This window comes from Setaria italica, chromosome IV (assembly GCF_000263155.2).
Source record: "Setaria italica strain Yugu1 chromosome IV, Setaria_italica_v2.0, whole genome shotgun sequence".
In the NCBI taxonomy this organism is placed as follows: domain Eukaryota; kingdom Viridiplantae; phylum Streptophyta; class Magnoliopsida; order Poales; family Poaceae; genus Setaria; species Setaria italica.
In genome coordinates this window covers 30,920,271-30,935,974 of record NC_028453.1, presented here as the reverse complement: position 1 = coordinate 30,935,974, position 15,704 = coordinate 30,920,271, and the positions used below count along the sequence as shown (strand labels likewise).

Sequence of the window (15,704 nt, the reverse complement as noted above, 5' to 3'; positions counted from 1 at the left end):
GCCCATCCCCTCCCCTGCCTTCTCCGTTCTCCTCGACGTGGAGGCGGGCAGCGGGAGGGCAGTTGGGCTAGCGGACGGGAGGAGGGCGGTGGTGGGGGCGGCAGGCGGGCAGCGGGACCGGCGGGAGGGTGGCGGGAGAGGCTAGGCAGAGGGTTGCAGCGGGCAGGTGGCAAGGCTGGCGGGAGGGGGCGGGTGGAGGGCGGTGGGTGGCGGGAGGGCAGCTGGGCTGACAGACGGGTGGAGGGTTTGGTGGCGGGAGGAGGCGGCTTCGGCCCAGGCAGACGCGAGGGCGGGGAGGCGGGGCGCGCACAAATGGAGAGGACGGCGTCCGTGCAGGTCGAGTGCGTCTGCTCGTTTTGGGTGGATATATTCGACCCGCATCTGGGAGGAATATTCCCTCCTAGGTCTGACCCAACTCATATGCATTTCCAACCAAACAGGGATCAATGGGGGTCGAACCCATTCCAACCGTAGCCGCATCAACTTGGCGTTGCCGGTGGATGGCCATTGATGTAGTCGTGGATGCACTTGAAGTTGTAGGGAAACGGAGGGGGGCGTCCTTCCGGCCCTTGGTGTAGCACGGTTAGTAGTGTCTGTGGAACTTGGTCGCGGTAGCCTTGTTCTGCTTCTGCTTCTGCTTCTGCTGGCCTGACAGGCTGACAACAAAACGATGAGTAGCATCGGACAGCGTTCACAGTGACCGCTGACAGATACTGGCTCTCCTCATCTCCATTCATCTCTGTCCTTCCTCCCTGTAGTGGCAGAATCAGCGAGATTAAGGGGGTGTTTGGATACGAGGTGCTAAATTTTAGTAGGGTCACATCGGATGTTCAGATGCTAATTAGGAGTGTTAAATATAGTCTAATTAAACATAGGGTCACAGATGTTTAACACTCCTAATTAGTATCAAACATCCAATGTGATAGGTGCTAAAGTTTAGCGGGGTATCAAACACCCCTTAACTTCGACAATGCCAAGTTTGATGGCAGGGTCAGTTCCTATCAAGAATAGAAAGCAAGGATGGGCGACGATCAGTGGGATGATATTGACGAGATGACATATTATCTGCCATAGCCAAGAGGACCAGTTTAAACAAAATTTGGGCTATAATTTTGCAGAAATTCAAAACTTTAAAATTCCTCATCGTGAAATGCCACTCGAATATTACCTGTTGTATTTTTTTGAAAAGAATATTACTTGCCGTAAGTTTGAAAATCGGTGGCTAAGGCTAATCGCAGTTGAGGAGCAGCGAAGCCCTAGAGATAGAAACATGATTGGACTCTTCCCTAATCCCCCTTCCACACTTTCCCCCCAGTCTGTTGCCTTCCATTGCGGGCAACTGTGCGCTGCTCTGAGGCTCTCCACCAGCCGCCGCCGGTGCCCCGCCTCCCTCCCTGCTTCGGCCTCCTAGCCTGTGCAGATCCTCTTCCACCGAACCTTGTATGTAAGTCTCGAAACCACAGTTCCGAACTCCGATTCCGCGTGGGATCAGAATTCTCGACTCCGAATCGGACCGGATCGGAATGCAAAGTTCATTTTTTTTTCTTATATACGTGTATATATGCTAAAAGCAACTCCAAGAGCACCTAAAAAGTTCTTCCCTAAAACTATGTATTGGGGGCTCTTCCAAAAAAAATTTCCTCCAAAAACATATCAACCCACATCAGATCGCTAATAACTAGCCCCCAATATTTCAAAACAGGCCACATCATCATAATTGGGCCACATCATCATAATCCACCTTTGTATGTAGAAACTACAACAGATGTAGCTCTACCTCTATGGTTCCCTTTGTATTCCGAAGATACCTAATATACTATCCAAACTAAAATGTTCATGTTCTGCAGTATCAGCAGCATTGATTGAGAGTTCACAGTTCAGTATTAACTCGGAGCATGCACTTGACAAGAAAGGGTCTATTCACAGAGTTCAAATGAAAAGGGTGACTTAAAACTAACAGCAAATAGAAACTAATCTTGCAAGGAGGCAGCAGATTGTTAAAAGTACATGGGCTGCAAGAACACAGAATCTGCACTACCTATTAATATGAACTTATACCATCGTTGATTCGAAGCCTCCACCTTCTCAGCAATCTCGTTTAGATCCCTTTGGAATGATTTTGCCAGACCCAGCAACGCAACCTGAATCACGACAAAATCATCATTATTCCATCGATTTGTATATTGAGTAGTCACGGATCAAGAAATTGATACAGGAAAATCTGCAGGACCTGAAGTTTGACTACTATCGTCCTCTGCTGGCTGTAGTGTATGATGGCAAGAAACAGGGCAGCTGCGCTGACGGACACCGAAAGCTAGGTAGCCCCAGAACCGCATCTCCACGTCGCGTTGGGTGGCCGTAGCCACCGAGGGAGGCCGCACCATGCCGACGGATACGTGGGTCACCTCCACCTGCTGCTCCGCCGCCACCTTCGAGAACAGGGACCGTCACGCCCTGTTCCCCCGCGCAGAGCTTCCTACCTCGCGCGCGCGTGGGAAGGGGCGATTGGGGGAGCGGCTCTAATTTAGCATCGCGAATAGCTTTTAAGGGACTGTTGGAATCTTTTTTCTTTTTTTCTCCCTAAACAAGGTATTAGGGGTGGGATATAGATTCTTTTGGAGTTGCTCTCTAAGATGACCCGTTCCGACAAGCCCCAAGCCCAGAACCGAGATAATTTTTTATCATAGTGCAGAGATAAGAAGCCAGGAGAACAAAAATGAATTCGATTACGCGGTCGATTGTTCAGCGTGCGGTGGCCGGTTGCAGCAGGAGAATCATCACCACCCAGGTTCAGCGGGACATGCAAGCCCAGTTGAGTAGGCCGAGGGATGCTAGGCAGGTTTGCTCCCAGGATGACGGCATAATGTCTGGCGGGACTAGCATCATGCTGGGGCATCTTTCTAGGCCTGCTCTACCATCAGTTCAAAGCCCCTCTGAAGACTATCAACGAGATATGGATGGAGATTATCTCTTCTAAAGGAGGTTCTTAGGGAAATTTGGGCTAGTGTATTCATATTGGTGCTCTGCTTCCTAGGAAGAAGTGTCTGATCTTGGAGAAATAAGGTCTCGATTGATTGTGTTTGGGGCTGTAATGCTCTTTAGAAAGAGTACTGGGGACAAGTAAGGACTAGTGTGTTTGTTTCCAGGTTGTTGTACTCTTCTTATTGCTTAGTAGAAGAAGAGTGTAGGGGCAAATAAGTCTATTTTTTTTAATAATTGTACTACACTTCTTAGTAGAAAGAAGTGTATCGTGGCAAATAAGGTCTCGTTTGTGTCTTTCGGTTGTACTATTTTTTTAGATTTTTGATGGATAAATAATTGTTTACTGCAGCTATGAAACTCATTCAAGATTAATTGTGTTTTTGACATGAGTCTGTGATGAAATTTGGTGATTTTGAGCATTATTTGTAGATTGAATGGCTAGAAGGAATTTTCTTCAGTGATCTACTTATGGATGCCTCATATCTAGCACGAAGTATCCAAACTCTGCGAAAATGTGAGTGGATTTTTTTCTATCTTCAGTTTGATAGACTGATTAATTCATGAATAATTGTTTTGTTCTATCGATATAGGCAAACAATTTCATTAATGGATTGGATATTTTGGTCTTCATTGTTGATGCAGCTGTTACATTGGTCGCTTTTGCCTCGCGGGTGTTCAATCAATCTAGTTCAAAACACTATAGTATTGGAGTTGGATGGACAAAGAAGAGGTGCATTTGTTCTATACCTTTGTGCTTAGCACAAAGTTTTGAGGTGCGCATGAATTACATTTCCTCAAAAAATGTGAATATTTTATCTTCCTTTGACTATTTTTGGAGAATGTCTTCATGCTGGTGTGACTGCTATGGGATTCACACACACATCTGTGTTACTTACGCTAGTTTTATGCTTATGTACATGAGTACATCTGGATATGTATGTTCATATGCGCTATGATTCTACCACAGGTAGCTTTCACACAACAAACAATGCCATCGAATCATGATCAAACACCAACCGTTTGGGTCAAGACTTGTTACAGTTAGTTTGCTTGAACTGAACTTGTTGATTGGACCGACTAGGATAAGCTACGCAGTGTTGTCATGCTCCTGTGCAGTAAGAAGAACACATTCAGAAACAACAAGGTAGTCTTCCTGAACTGATTACAAGGAGTCAAGGAGTCAAAGTGCGTTTATAAAGAAGAGCATCCACGTCAATTTCTTGTTCATGCCAAACCTGATCAAGGATTTATATCGAGCCAAGAAATCATCCCTTTTCCTTAAATTGGATATTGTGAAGGCTTTCATACTGTTTTATGGGAATATCTCCTTGAAGTTTTGCAGCAACAGATGGGTTTTGAGGTAAATTTGGAGGGAATGGACTTCAGTACTGCTTTCCACAACCTTCTCTTTGGCACTATTCTAATGGCACCTGAGGCAAAAGCTTTCATGATCTCACTTGGCTGTGCCAAGGGGATCCTCTTGCCTATGCTGTTCATCCTAGCCATTCCCCTACAGGATACAAAAGATTCTAGAGCTGGCCACTGAAACATCCATGTTGCAGCTAAGTTACTTATGCTGATGAAGTTGTGATCTTCATCAACCCTGTCAAGGAAGAAATCTGGGTCATAAAAGAGATGCATTGTGTTTTTGGAAGGGCATCATGAGTCACGGCAAATCTACGCGGTATGTCCCATTGGATTTGAAGGAATTAACATGGATGAAGTAATCTTTCCTTTCCTCTGGGCAACCTGAACTGGTGGAATGCACTAGTAAACTCAGTTCTCTCCGCAGTACCAGATTACTTCCTGACAGTTTTTGCACTCAAAAAGTGGACAATGAAACTGCATAAGAAGGAACATCCTTTGGAGAAGCTGTGGTGGAACCGCCCAAATTAACTTGGCTAAAGCATGCTTACCCCGCTTAACACGCGATCATGTACTTTAACAAATCATCTTGGTCGTCCGTCGGATTTCATCCGATAAACCACTTATCTCAGGATCGAGAAAGCAAGACTCACACGATGGTGAGTGGTTACAGAGATTACAATAGTCCATCTAGATTAAACAAAGTGCATTGATTTATTACAATATGAGTTTCGAAATTCGAACATAGTTTGCAGAGTTTTCAAATAACAGAAATAACTGGGCGGAAGCTAACATCGTTGCAGGATATCATGACGAAGCCGATCATGACATCAATGGTCCCGATCCTCGCCGTCCGAGGAGGGATTCCACTCAACCGTCCAACCAGGAGGAAGTTGGGGAGGCCAAGTGCCACTTGCAGCGAGCTCAAAGGCATCAACGTCACCAGAAAAGATGTGCCACAATAAGGCTGAGCGACTACGCTCAACAAGACTTAACCGACCGGTGGTACTACTCCACCAACACCTAGACATGCAAGCTTTTTGGCTCTGGGGGTTTGTTTTTGCCAAAAGCAACTAGTGTAGGTCCTTACTTTCAACATTTTTCTATTGTTGTTTACCATTCTAAGTTAGCAACTATACAAAACCAAGCATAGTTTCCAAGCAATTAATAAAGGTAACAAAATTAGATCATCATCATCTTTCATTCTTACTCAGTGTAGCATAGCGATCAAGCAGTCCCAAACTGTGAGAGGCAGACGAATCGATTCGAATTTCTTAACCATGCATGGCGAACCTAATCCCACAACATCCGCGCACCGCGAATGGTCGCTTCACTTGTCAGCCATCCCCATCAATTCCCAGACCCGTGTCGAGCCCACTTCCCTTGGTACAAGGCTCCATAGACCCGACCTCTGCCGTTCTATGACCACACTTGTCACCACATGCGGACGCAAGGGAACTCCATTCCAGAGACAGTTTAACGATCCGCTCACGTTCCGGTTCAATCAGGTACTAGGCTTCCCCATCCCATACTAGGTATGAGATTAGTACTTTCAACACTTGATCACGAACACTATCACATCTCGACCTTAGTCCAGTTTCATGTAGACAAATTGGGAATTCCACTGACCACCAAAATAGTTCACAGAGCCCTGCCTCGTCCATCGTCCTTATAGTTGTAACAAAAGGAAAGCAAAAAACTCCTATAACTCACGAGTGATAGTCAATCACTCGACTTTTACCGAGTCCTATTAAGCATTGCAACTACTCGGCCTATCATACTAGTGTTCAGATCAAAGGGCACTAATTCATGCATCTACGATTTCAATCAATTCCTAAAAATGTAAATGCACAACCAAAGTAATCAAATATATTGCAAGTAGTTAAAGATAGGAATTTATGCTCCGGGGCTTGCCTTCACACGGGAAGTTAGCGAACTGGTCCTTGGCTTGCTCCAGTATGGGCTCGGCTTCGACTGGCTGCAGATCAGCTACGGCTCCTTCTTCTGGCACCGGGTGAAGCTCGTATGTTCCGTCGGCAAGGTTCAGCTCTACACGAAATGCAAATGCATCAAGTTCAATTTCCATGCTTTCTCATAGGAGGCAAAATATGAATTAACACTGAAGTATAAATTACATCATGACCACATTCACCTAAACAAGGTTCTATACCTTCTTTGTCCGCATAAGGTAAGGTGTGTTGTGGTACAAAACCTGGGGTTGATTTGATGGTGATTGTGTACATATATACAACTTTAACTTTATTAAACATTAGATCGGAAAATTATCCTATTTCTGAATGTTCTTTTGTACCTCTTCCGAAAAAGACTATTACCTTTACTTAAGTTCTTTCTTCCATTTAATTTGGTTCATCTCCCAAATTTTATTTCAATTTTAAAATAGCAAGATATGAAGCCACAAATTTAACAGGAACTTAACTTTTCCATAGATAAGCTACTGCATAAATTTGAGGTCCATTGGAGGTGCATAAAAAGAATTAGAATTACTTCATTTCCCTAAGGTACCATATACTTAAACATTTTCAAAATAGAAACCATAGCGAATTTGGGTATGAAGTTTTAACAGTAGTTTCAGAGGTGAAATAGAGCCTTTGGTGAATTTTTTATAATTTTTAGTGAAAGGCATCTTTTTCTATACATTTACCCTATGTATTCTTCCCTAAAAAGGAAGGTGGTTTTCTTTCTACTTCTGATCAGGTTCCATATTTTTTCTACAACTACACTACACCACTGACTTATTCCAATTTGTTTCACATTTTTATCATCTCTGGTTTAATTATTGTGCAAAAAGATAAAAGCAACCTTAGATTTCCATGATAAATCTAAAATAGAGATTTAAACATCTAAGCTAGGCTCCACACTTTTACAAGCTTCCATTCTCTGAAACAAACACTTGAGAGTTGTATTTACGATTTTAGCCTTTTTCTGCAATTTATGATGATTTAAATGGCTTAAACAAGGATTAAAATATATAACATTAATCCTAGCAGAAACATGTGACAAAAGCATTTTTATTAGAAACTACACTTTATACTAAGTCTAGCAAAATTGGTTTGATATTTTTCTGCATTTTCTATGAGTTTTGGTGAATTTCCAAAGTTAAGTACAATTTCGGCAGATTATAAAAGAAAAACCTCGGCAAACTTACGGTATAGCCCCTAGGTATATAGGTTAAACATGCAGAGGTCCCTGACTTTTAGCGCTAAGGCCCCTCGAAGAAACGGGAAGACACAGGGGTGCCCTCGGCGGCGCACCCGGCATTGGTCCGGCCAAATTCCGACGATGCGCCGGCCAATCCCGGGCAAGAGGTTGCAGGGAAGGCGGAGGAGCTCACCGGAAGTTACTTGGCGGCGGTTGGGAGCGTGGATAAGGTCGGGCGGGGGCGGAACGGCGACGGGCGACGAGCGGCAAGGACGGCGTTGGGCGGCGGGGGTTCCGACAGCGTAGGGGCCTGGAGGCGGCGACCGGCGAGCGCCTGAGCTTCGTGAGGTGGCGGTGAAGCTGGTGGTGGTGTCAGCGAGGTGCGAGGCAGTACGGAAGGGGGAGCTCCATGGAGAGGGTGTGCGGCGGAGCTGAGAGCGAGAGCAGGGGAGCGCAGCGAGGTTCGAGGGCAAGCAGGGAAGGGGGCACAGGCGGCGTCGGGCCTCCATTTATAGGGCCGGGGTGGAGCGGCGAGCGAGACGAAGTCGCGGCGCTGGCGGATGGGACCAGAGGGCGTCAGGGCGCTGCGGCGACCATTAATGGCGGTGGTGCCATTGGCGGACAGAGGAGGGAGAGTGGCGCGGCAGGCGAGGGCGAGACAAGCGATGCGAGCAAGCGTCGAGCGGAGCGAGCGTGCGAAGCTATAACGGCTTTGCCGGGCCGCGTCATTGGCAAGGCGGGATGGGGCGATGGTGGTGGAGCGGCGGTTGGTGGAGGCGGTGGCGTCGACGGGGGCGCACGCGCTCAGGGTGGGGCGTGCCCTCGGGCGGAGCGGGGTGGCGCAGGACGACAGGGCGACCGTGCGGTCACTGGCCGCGGGGCGCGTGAGGTGTCTCCTGGCCACGACCAAAGACCGGGTGGAGATGCTGCGCCGGTGAGCGGCGTCCATGTGGCGGGCGGCGAACGGAGCGTGGGGCGCACGTGCTTTGGCGCGCTCTGGCCGAGGGATCCGCGGGATCGTTTCGCTGGGCCAGTCTTCAAGCGCCAAGATCTCCCGATTCTTGAACTGTGCAACATTAACTCCCTTTACAAAAGTTGTAGGCCTCAGATGCAAGTTCAACTTTTATAATTGAACCGAGTTCAAATTCGCAGCAGATTTGAAGATACAAAGCTTCAAAGTTTGGATGAACGCCGGATATCCAGACTTAGGCAAAAACGGTGGTTTGGCCGATTTTTGGGTTTTTGGCTGACTTGAGCCTAAATTTTGAAAGGCTTATGAGGTGAATTTGACCAGAGTACAATTGAGGAAGTTGTTGTATAAACTTAGTTCTGAAACTCTTATAAAGGGTTTTGCTAACGTTCTATTCAAGTTTTGTGAGATAAGCTTAAGACAAGATGCATGGTGGAACTGCTTCCAGACTTAGCCTAGATTGCTGTTTGAGGCTGGGTTGACCAAACTAGCTGACTTTGACCAGGGTTTTGGAAGCCTTCTGTGCGGATTAAGACCTTACTCCTTCAGTCAATGTTGTTAAGGGCTTGAAGCTCTAAAACTTTTGTACAGAGCTCAGATTGAGTTTATTTTGGAAAAATCTAGATAAAGAGCTCCAAAATCGGGGCTTTATCTATTTTCCTTAAATTGACACAGTTTTGAACTTCGAGTTTTTGAAGGTCTTCTGCTCAGATTCAAGCAAAACACCAAAATAAAAGTTGTTAGAAAAGTTGAATTCTACGACTCTTAATTGGACAGATTTTTAAGTTCTTAAGCAAAAATTTAAGTTATGTTTTAAACAACGGTTTAGCTTGTGAGGGGCACAAGTGTCTTTTTACTCGATTTCACAGCTGCCACTTGTTCTCTTATGCTCTAATGACTTTACTTAATATTAAACATGGTTTAATTAGACTAGGTTGTTACAGAAGCAAATGGAGGACATTGGTGAATTGGATCTGGGTATGCTGATTGAAGAAAAGAAGCAGGCTTGCCATACTTAATCTCACAATGTTAGGCCAGGCGCTGAGCCTTTGATTGCTTTGGTGTGAATGGGAAGAGCCTTTGATTGCTTTGGTTTGAATGGGAAGAGCCTTTGATTGCTTTGGTTTGAATGGGAAGATGTGGAAACCCTGGGTATGCATTGGAGCACCATGTGATGCAAACGATAAGCAACTTTCCAAAGAAACGGTATGCCTCTTTTGCTAGCAGGAACGGCGCTTAATTTGTGCATGCAATGCAGCTATTGGAGGGAGGTTTGGGAGCTTATAACAGCTTGGGCAACTGACATGATCAGCACTCAACAAGCGACATCCCAAGACACATCCTTCAAGGACTGGTGAGTAGCAGTCACCATGGCTTGTGGGTTGGCTCACGGCGCAGCAGCGGAGGACAACAGCTGCTGGCGTTCATGTACCCCGATTGGAACTTATGGAAGAAAAGGAGCAGATATGTGTTAGAGAATACAATGCTACCAGCTTTGCAGGTTCTTAGGTTGATTAACGATGAGATTAAACGGTGGGCAAGATGGCGCGTGGACAACCTGAGTTAGGATAGTCTTTATGTTAATCCATTTGTTTTGAACTTTCTTCTCTTAGACGAAAGAGCAGTGCTCCTGTTCATTGTTCCAAAAAAAAGAGGAACGGACTACAAGAAGGCTAATGTTTAGTCATTCCTAGTCAAGGATTTGTGTTTCAGAGCTTCTTAGAGCCGAAAAACTTAGTTGTTTATGTTGTCATGTGAATTCAGAATATTGGCAGCACTTTGTTACCCTTTTTTTGCGAGAGCTATGAGATTTGCACATTCCAGGTTATAAGTGAAAGCAACTAAAAGATTATAAATTACTCCCTCCGTCCATGAAGAGTACAATTTTAACTTTTTTTAGACAGATTAATGGTGGTGGCAAATGACCATAGATACCTTATTAATTGTCGCTTTAATTTAGGATGACTGGCTTATCATCACAACATGCATGCAAATTAACCAACAAAATTAGGCCAATCTCAATGGAGTTTCACGAAGAGTTTCATGGGTATTAAATTTCATACCACATCAATAATTTTGCTTACTTGGTAAGGTCATTTATGAGGAGAGTTTCATCAGATGTGAGAGGAGTTTCATCCCCGTGACACTGCGCTGGCACAGTTACCTAGTTCTCAGTCTTGGTAACTGTACAATGAAATTGTGCACTGGGACTCGCCTTAGGTGCCGTGCAAGTGAATCACGCGGTGCATGCCGGCATGCAGGTTAATTTATAGAGATAAAATTGGTTAATTTGCACATAAATCACGGCTGCATGCAGTTGTCGTTAAAAAACAAAAAAATCAAGCAGCCAACTAATGGTAGTGGGTTCCACTTACGGTCCAAAACTAGAATTGCATTCTTTTGTGGAATTTTTTAAAATCCTAAAATTGCACTCTTCATGAGACGAAGGAAGTACATAGCAGTGAATATGGTCTGAACTAACCTCAGCCTGTCTCATGTTGCAAACCTGGTCAATTTGGTAGCAATGATACAGTTACCTTGAAAAAATTGCAAAAATCTTACACAGTGCGCGTTCGTCGTTAAAGATAGTTTAGATTAGTTGGTTTTTAGGATTTGCTTTTATTCGTTTAGGACATGAGTTTGTTACCTAGAAGATTTGTATTAGGAGAGGAGCTATATAATGCCAAATACAAATATAATGTCTGATCAATGAAGGCAAGCAGTGCAAATCCCCGTTTATCCCGTGCCGAGTTCGTTGGCTCAGTGGCACTACCGTCACGGTACCGCCCAAAGTGTTCAAAACGAAAATCACATGCATACGATCACATGTTCGACAGGCATAAGAAAACGAAAATAGAAACAAGGCAGCTATAGGAATTAGCTAGGGTGTTCAAAATCACATGCATATTGAATCCGATCCGTTGCAATTAACCTACAAGAACCCGATCATGCATACGATCCCCGCGGCCGCACCAATCCACCAACTCGTCACCTTCGCCACATGGCCCCGCGACGGCGCCGGCGCTTCAGCAGCGTCCGGAGCCTCGCTGGTGTCGCCTCCTGAGGCCGGTAGCGTCGGCGGCGGTAGCCGGGGCGCCGTTGGTGCAGGGCTCGGCGCGATCGCCATCTGCCTCATCCTCGGCGCCGGCGGCGGCAGCGGCCTGGTGACGATCCCCGGCGGCACGACGAAGTTGCTGATCTGGAGCACCGAGATGTTGTACGGCTTGGCGGTCACGGTCCTCTTGAAGGTGGCGCTCACCAGCGACCCCGGCGCCGCCGAGACGAAGGCGGCGCCGCCGCGGGGCGCCGCGGTGACGTTCAGGAACCCCGTGCGGTTCCGCGCGGTGCCCGTGGTCTGGAACAGCGTGGTGACCACGGTGGGCTGGCCCCGGGGCAGCGCCGCCAGCTTCGCGTCGTCGATGTAGTCGAGCACGACGTGGACGGACATGAGCTCCACGAGCGAGGTCCGCGCCAGCCTGGTGCTCCGGCGGAGGAGCCAGTCCACGGCGGAGTTGTCCGGGACGAGGATGGTGACGGAGCTCCGGCTGTTGATCTCGCGCGCGACGCGGGTCTTGGAGAGGAGCAGGTTGAAGAGCTTGAACTCCGGGTACCGGCGGAGGATCTCCGTGACGTTGAAGGCGTTGTTTCCGGAGGAAGGCGGCGTGGCCGCGGCGGTGGCGGCGGCATTGCCGGCCGCGGGCAGGAGGAGGAAGAGGAAGACGAGAGAGGAGAGGTTAGGCGCCATGCCGCGATGCACGTACACACACGAGCAAGCACACTGATAGTGCACGGTGTGTAGCATGTACACTGGTATATAAAGAGACACGGGAAGGTTATGGACTCGACAGCGGGAGAGAAATTAGAGGACAGGAGGGGTTTAAGGTCTGAACAGTTAGAGTAGAGACTGATCTCACTCCGACAGTCTGACCACTTCTTGAGGCGCTGGCATGATGCATGTTCCCTGGAATACAGGGGCAACTTTGATCATGTTAATGGCCAGGAACACTTCGAGAATTGTAGGCCTGTCTGGGAACTATAGGCCTTGTTTAGTTGCTCTGAATTTGGGTGTCCAAAATTACTGTTGAAGTACTGTAGCACACTGTAGTGTTTCGTTTGTATTTATGAATTATTGTCCAAATATTGACTAATTAGGCTCAAAAGATTCGTCTTGCAAAGTACAACAAAACTATGCAATTAGTTTTTGATTTCGTCTACATTTAGTACTCCATGCATGTACCGCAAGTTTGATGTGACGGGGAATCTTCTTTTTGCATAGTGTCAAAATTGGGAGTTTTGGTGGAACTAAACAAGGGCATAGTAAGCTCCCAAAAAAAATATCTAGTATTATTTTTATTGAAATAAAATTATTTCTACGAAATCTCAAAAAAAATCATGTGTTCCAAACATGTCATTTGACGGTGATAAATCGGTGTGAATAAAAAGGTAAAATTGCATAAACACCTCTGTAAGCTATTTCAAACTTGACATTGCCCTTATAAGTCATTTATTGCAAATATCCACCCACCTATTTAATTTTGTGCAAATACCCACCCAGTATATGCAAACTGAATCGACTCAGCACGTTTTAAAAAATGTGAGCCGCCAATGTGATCTTTACTGAAATTAGATGCTTTCTAGGAGTATAATCTCAACTTTTTTTTTTGAGATTCCAAAAAAATGGTAATGAGAGACTAAACTATCACATCGAATTTCACTATTTGTACAAAAACCAATGCAAAATAGTAAATGAACCTAATGCAAGCACTTGGCAAGTTTGACTACGCTACCTCGGTTGTAGTGGTTTTATCTCAGTGTTTAAAAAGATTCGGATAAATTTGCACACACTAGGTGGGAATATGCAATAAAATTAAATAGGTGGATAGGTATTTGCAATGAAATGACTTATAGGGGCAAATGTCAAACTTAAAGTCATATATGGGTTGTTTATGCAATTTTACGGAATAAAAATGGTCAATTGTGTGAAAGGGCCTCTAGCATAGTGGTTAGAGCACCTGAGTAGCACCCAACTCGATTAAGTTCGACTCCATGTGGGATTGAATTAAACAGATCTGAAATAAAAATATATAAAAAAAAGGTAGGGTTTCTTTGTTCAAAACTGTAGGATTTATCCTGTTTTTTTGCTTGAAATAGAATTTCCCTGTTTTGGGCTAAGAATCTAAATGGGCCTACCCAGTCCAGGCGCATATCCCCCTGCCCACTGTGGTTGGGCTGATGTAATAACACGCTGATACCTCTACATCCCATATCTATCTCACAGGTCACAGCCATAGCAGCCTGAACAAGCTAAGTTTCCTCTTCGTTTTCTTTTCTTTGAAAAAGTGGGGAAAAATTGCTAACAGGCATGAAAAGCAAGGTCGTCGATACTAAGTCCTATGACGTCACAAACCAGACACCCACGATTCAGCCCACCTCACCGCCCGCCCATTGTTTCGCCGTAGTCTAGTTCCTAAAAAAAAACGTCAGATCATCGACAGGACGTATCTCCCCTGGAATCCAGCTGCGATGGCAATGCATGGCCGTGAATCCGTATCCACATGCCCCCGACGACGCAACAACGACCACACGATATACAACTCCAACGACGAAGAATCTTCCAATCAAAAGGAACGATGTCACACGCTTAAGCGCGCATGCAACACCAAGTCACCAAACCCAGCCAGCTCGTCCAAATCCGCCAAGCCGGCCGGCATGGATGGGTGCACGTCGCGTCCGAGCCCCTTCGACGACATGTCCTTAAACCCTCGCACGTGTCCGCCTACCGGTCGGGATTAGAGGCTGCGTGCAGCTCGCACATGCTATCCATTTTGTCCGGCGCCGATCGTCCCGAGTCTAGAACGTCATGTCACGACGGAACATGCATGCATGCATGCACACACATGAGAATGCATGAGATGGATAACATTAATTGTCTAGCTAGGGATTTACATATATATTTCTATGCATTTTTTTCTCAGGATAGGGAAGAAGGTAGATAATGTAGTTTATGCGAGGAGAAGGGGGAGGAAATTCTGACGTGGATGTAACTGACTAGGCGTGGCGGATTGTGATCCACGGGTTAATTCAACTCATTCAGCAGCGTAGCGTGATAATTGCGCGTCAGAACTCAAGAAGGGGATGATGCATGCGTGCTGCTGCTGCTTCGTGAGTGGCAACAACACATCTCTCTCTCTCTCGCTTGTTAGTGTGTCAAAGCATGGCTGGGCTGCTACTGCTGAAGGGACATGTATGTGTCCCAGGAGGTAGCTAGAAGAGTATAGGCTAGCAGTGCAAAGTCGTCGTTCCAGTACTACAAAACCTAGCGTTGACGATTATGAGTTGATACGTCTGCTATACGCCGTCTCACGTCTGAGCTTAATTATGTCCATGTTTATGTATGATCCATCTCTTGCATCACATATTCTTAATGCTATTCTGAACGCTAAACAGTTGGCCATCCCTGTTCTAAACGGGCTAAATGGCTGGTCAGGCGAATAATGGTCTACTTCCATGCATGAATTTTTTTTAATAAGGACAAAGATGAACAAGGTTGAGACACAGCTTCTGATGAGCCACTACTCTTCCTGGCTTCCAGGGAAACATCGCTGCAAGGTAGAGATAGTCTGCACCGCTGCAAGCCCTGCAATAAGCCGTGAAAGGCATGCACGTATATGATACGCACGTCACCATCACTTGAATATTCCTCTGTCGTTGATAGTTTCAAGAGGTGCCGTAATATATGTCCACGCAAGCTGCTTATGTGTCTGCAAATCTATGCACCAGAATTTAGGATGCGTGCGTGTGTGTGTGTGCATGCATGGGGATCACGAAACGTGTACCATGTACGTGTGTTCCCTGCTGCGGTGCTGCCCCGTCTTGTTTCCCCATCCCCTGCACCGTCGCACACTGCAACGCTACAAAGCCATGAATCATCCGCCACCAGTCCATCACCAACTTGGGGCTTCGTAAGTCCATCCACTGCGCTCAAAATGGCAATATCTTGTTACATTACCTTCTGACACAATTAACTTTTTCATTCATCTTTTCTATGAATATTTATGTAAATAGATAAATTTACAAATTAATAAAAATGCTTTTGATAATAGACATAGTGTTACTTATTTTACTTTGTTTAACTAATTCATCAAATAAATATTGTTGGTCAAAGTTTGAGCATATATTTGAGAATGGAGGTAGTACCAATTTTAAGCGTGATAGAAATAGCTAAATA

The 15,704-nt window shown here is 45.7% G+C and overlaps 2 protein-coding genes across 2 annotated transcripts; both read right to left on the bottom strand.

Moving 5' to 3' along the window:
* Positions 1 to 7,705: 7,705 nt before the first annotated feature.
* LOC101784728 (proline-rich receptor-like protein kinase PERK8) lies at positions 7,706 to 8,455 on the bottom strand. Its single transcript, XM_004967066.1, has one exon. The coding sequence runs from the start codon at positions 8,453 to 8,455 to the stop codon at positions 7,706 to 7,708; it is 750 nt and encodes a 249-aa protein (XP_004967123.1).
* A 2,751-nt stretch (positions 8,456 to 11,206) lies between these two features.
* LOC101761614 (fasciclin-like arabinogalactan protein 14) lies at positions 11,207 to 12,238 on the bottom strand. Its single transcript, XM_004965626.2, has one exon. The coding sequence runs from the start codon at positions 12,219 to 12,221 to the stop codon at positions 11,409 to 11,411; it is 813 nt and encodes a 270-aa protein (XP_004965683.1). The 5' UTR covers positions 12,222 to 12,238; the 3' UTR covers positions 11,207 to 11,408.
* Between the last annotated feature and the right edge of the window lie 3,466 nt (positions 12,239 to 15,704).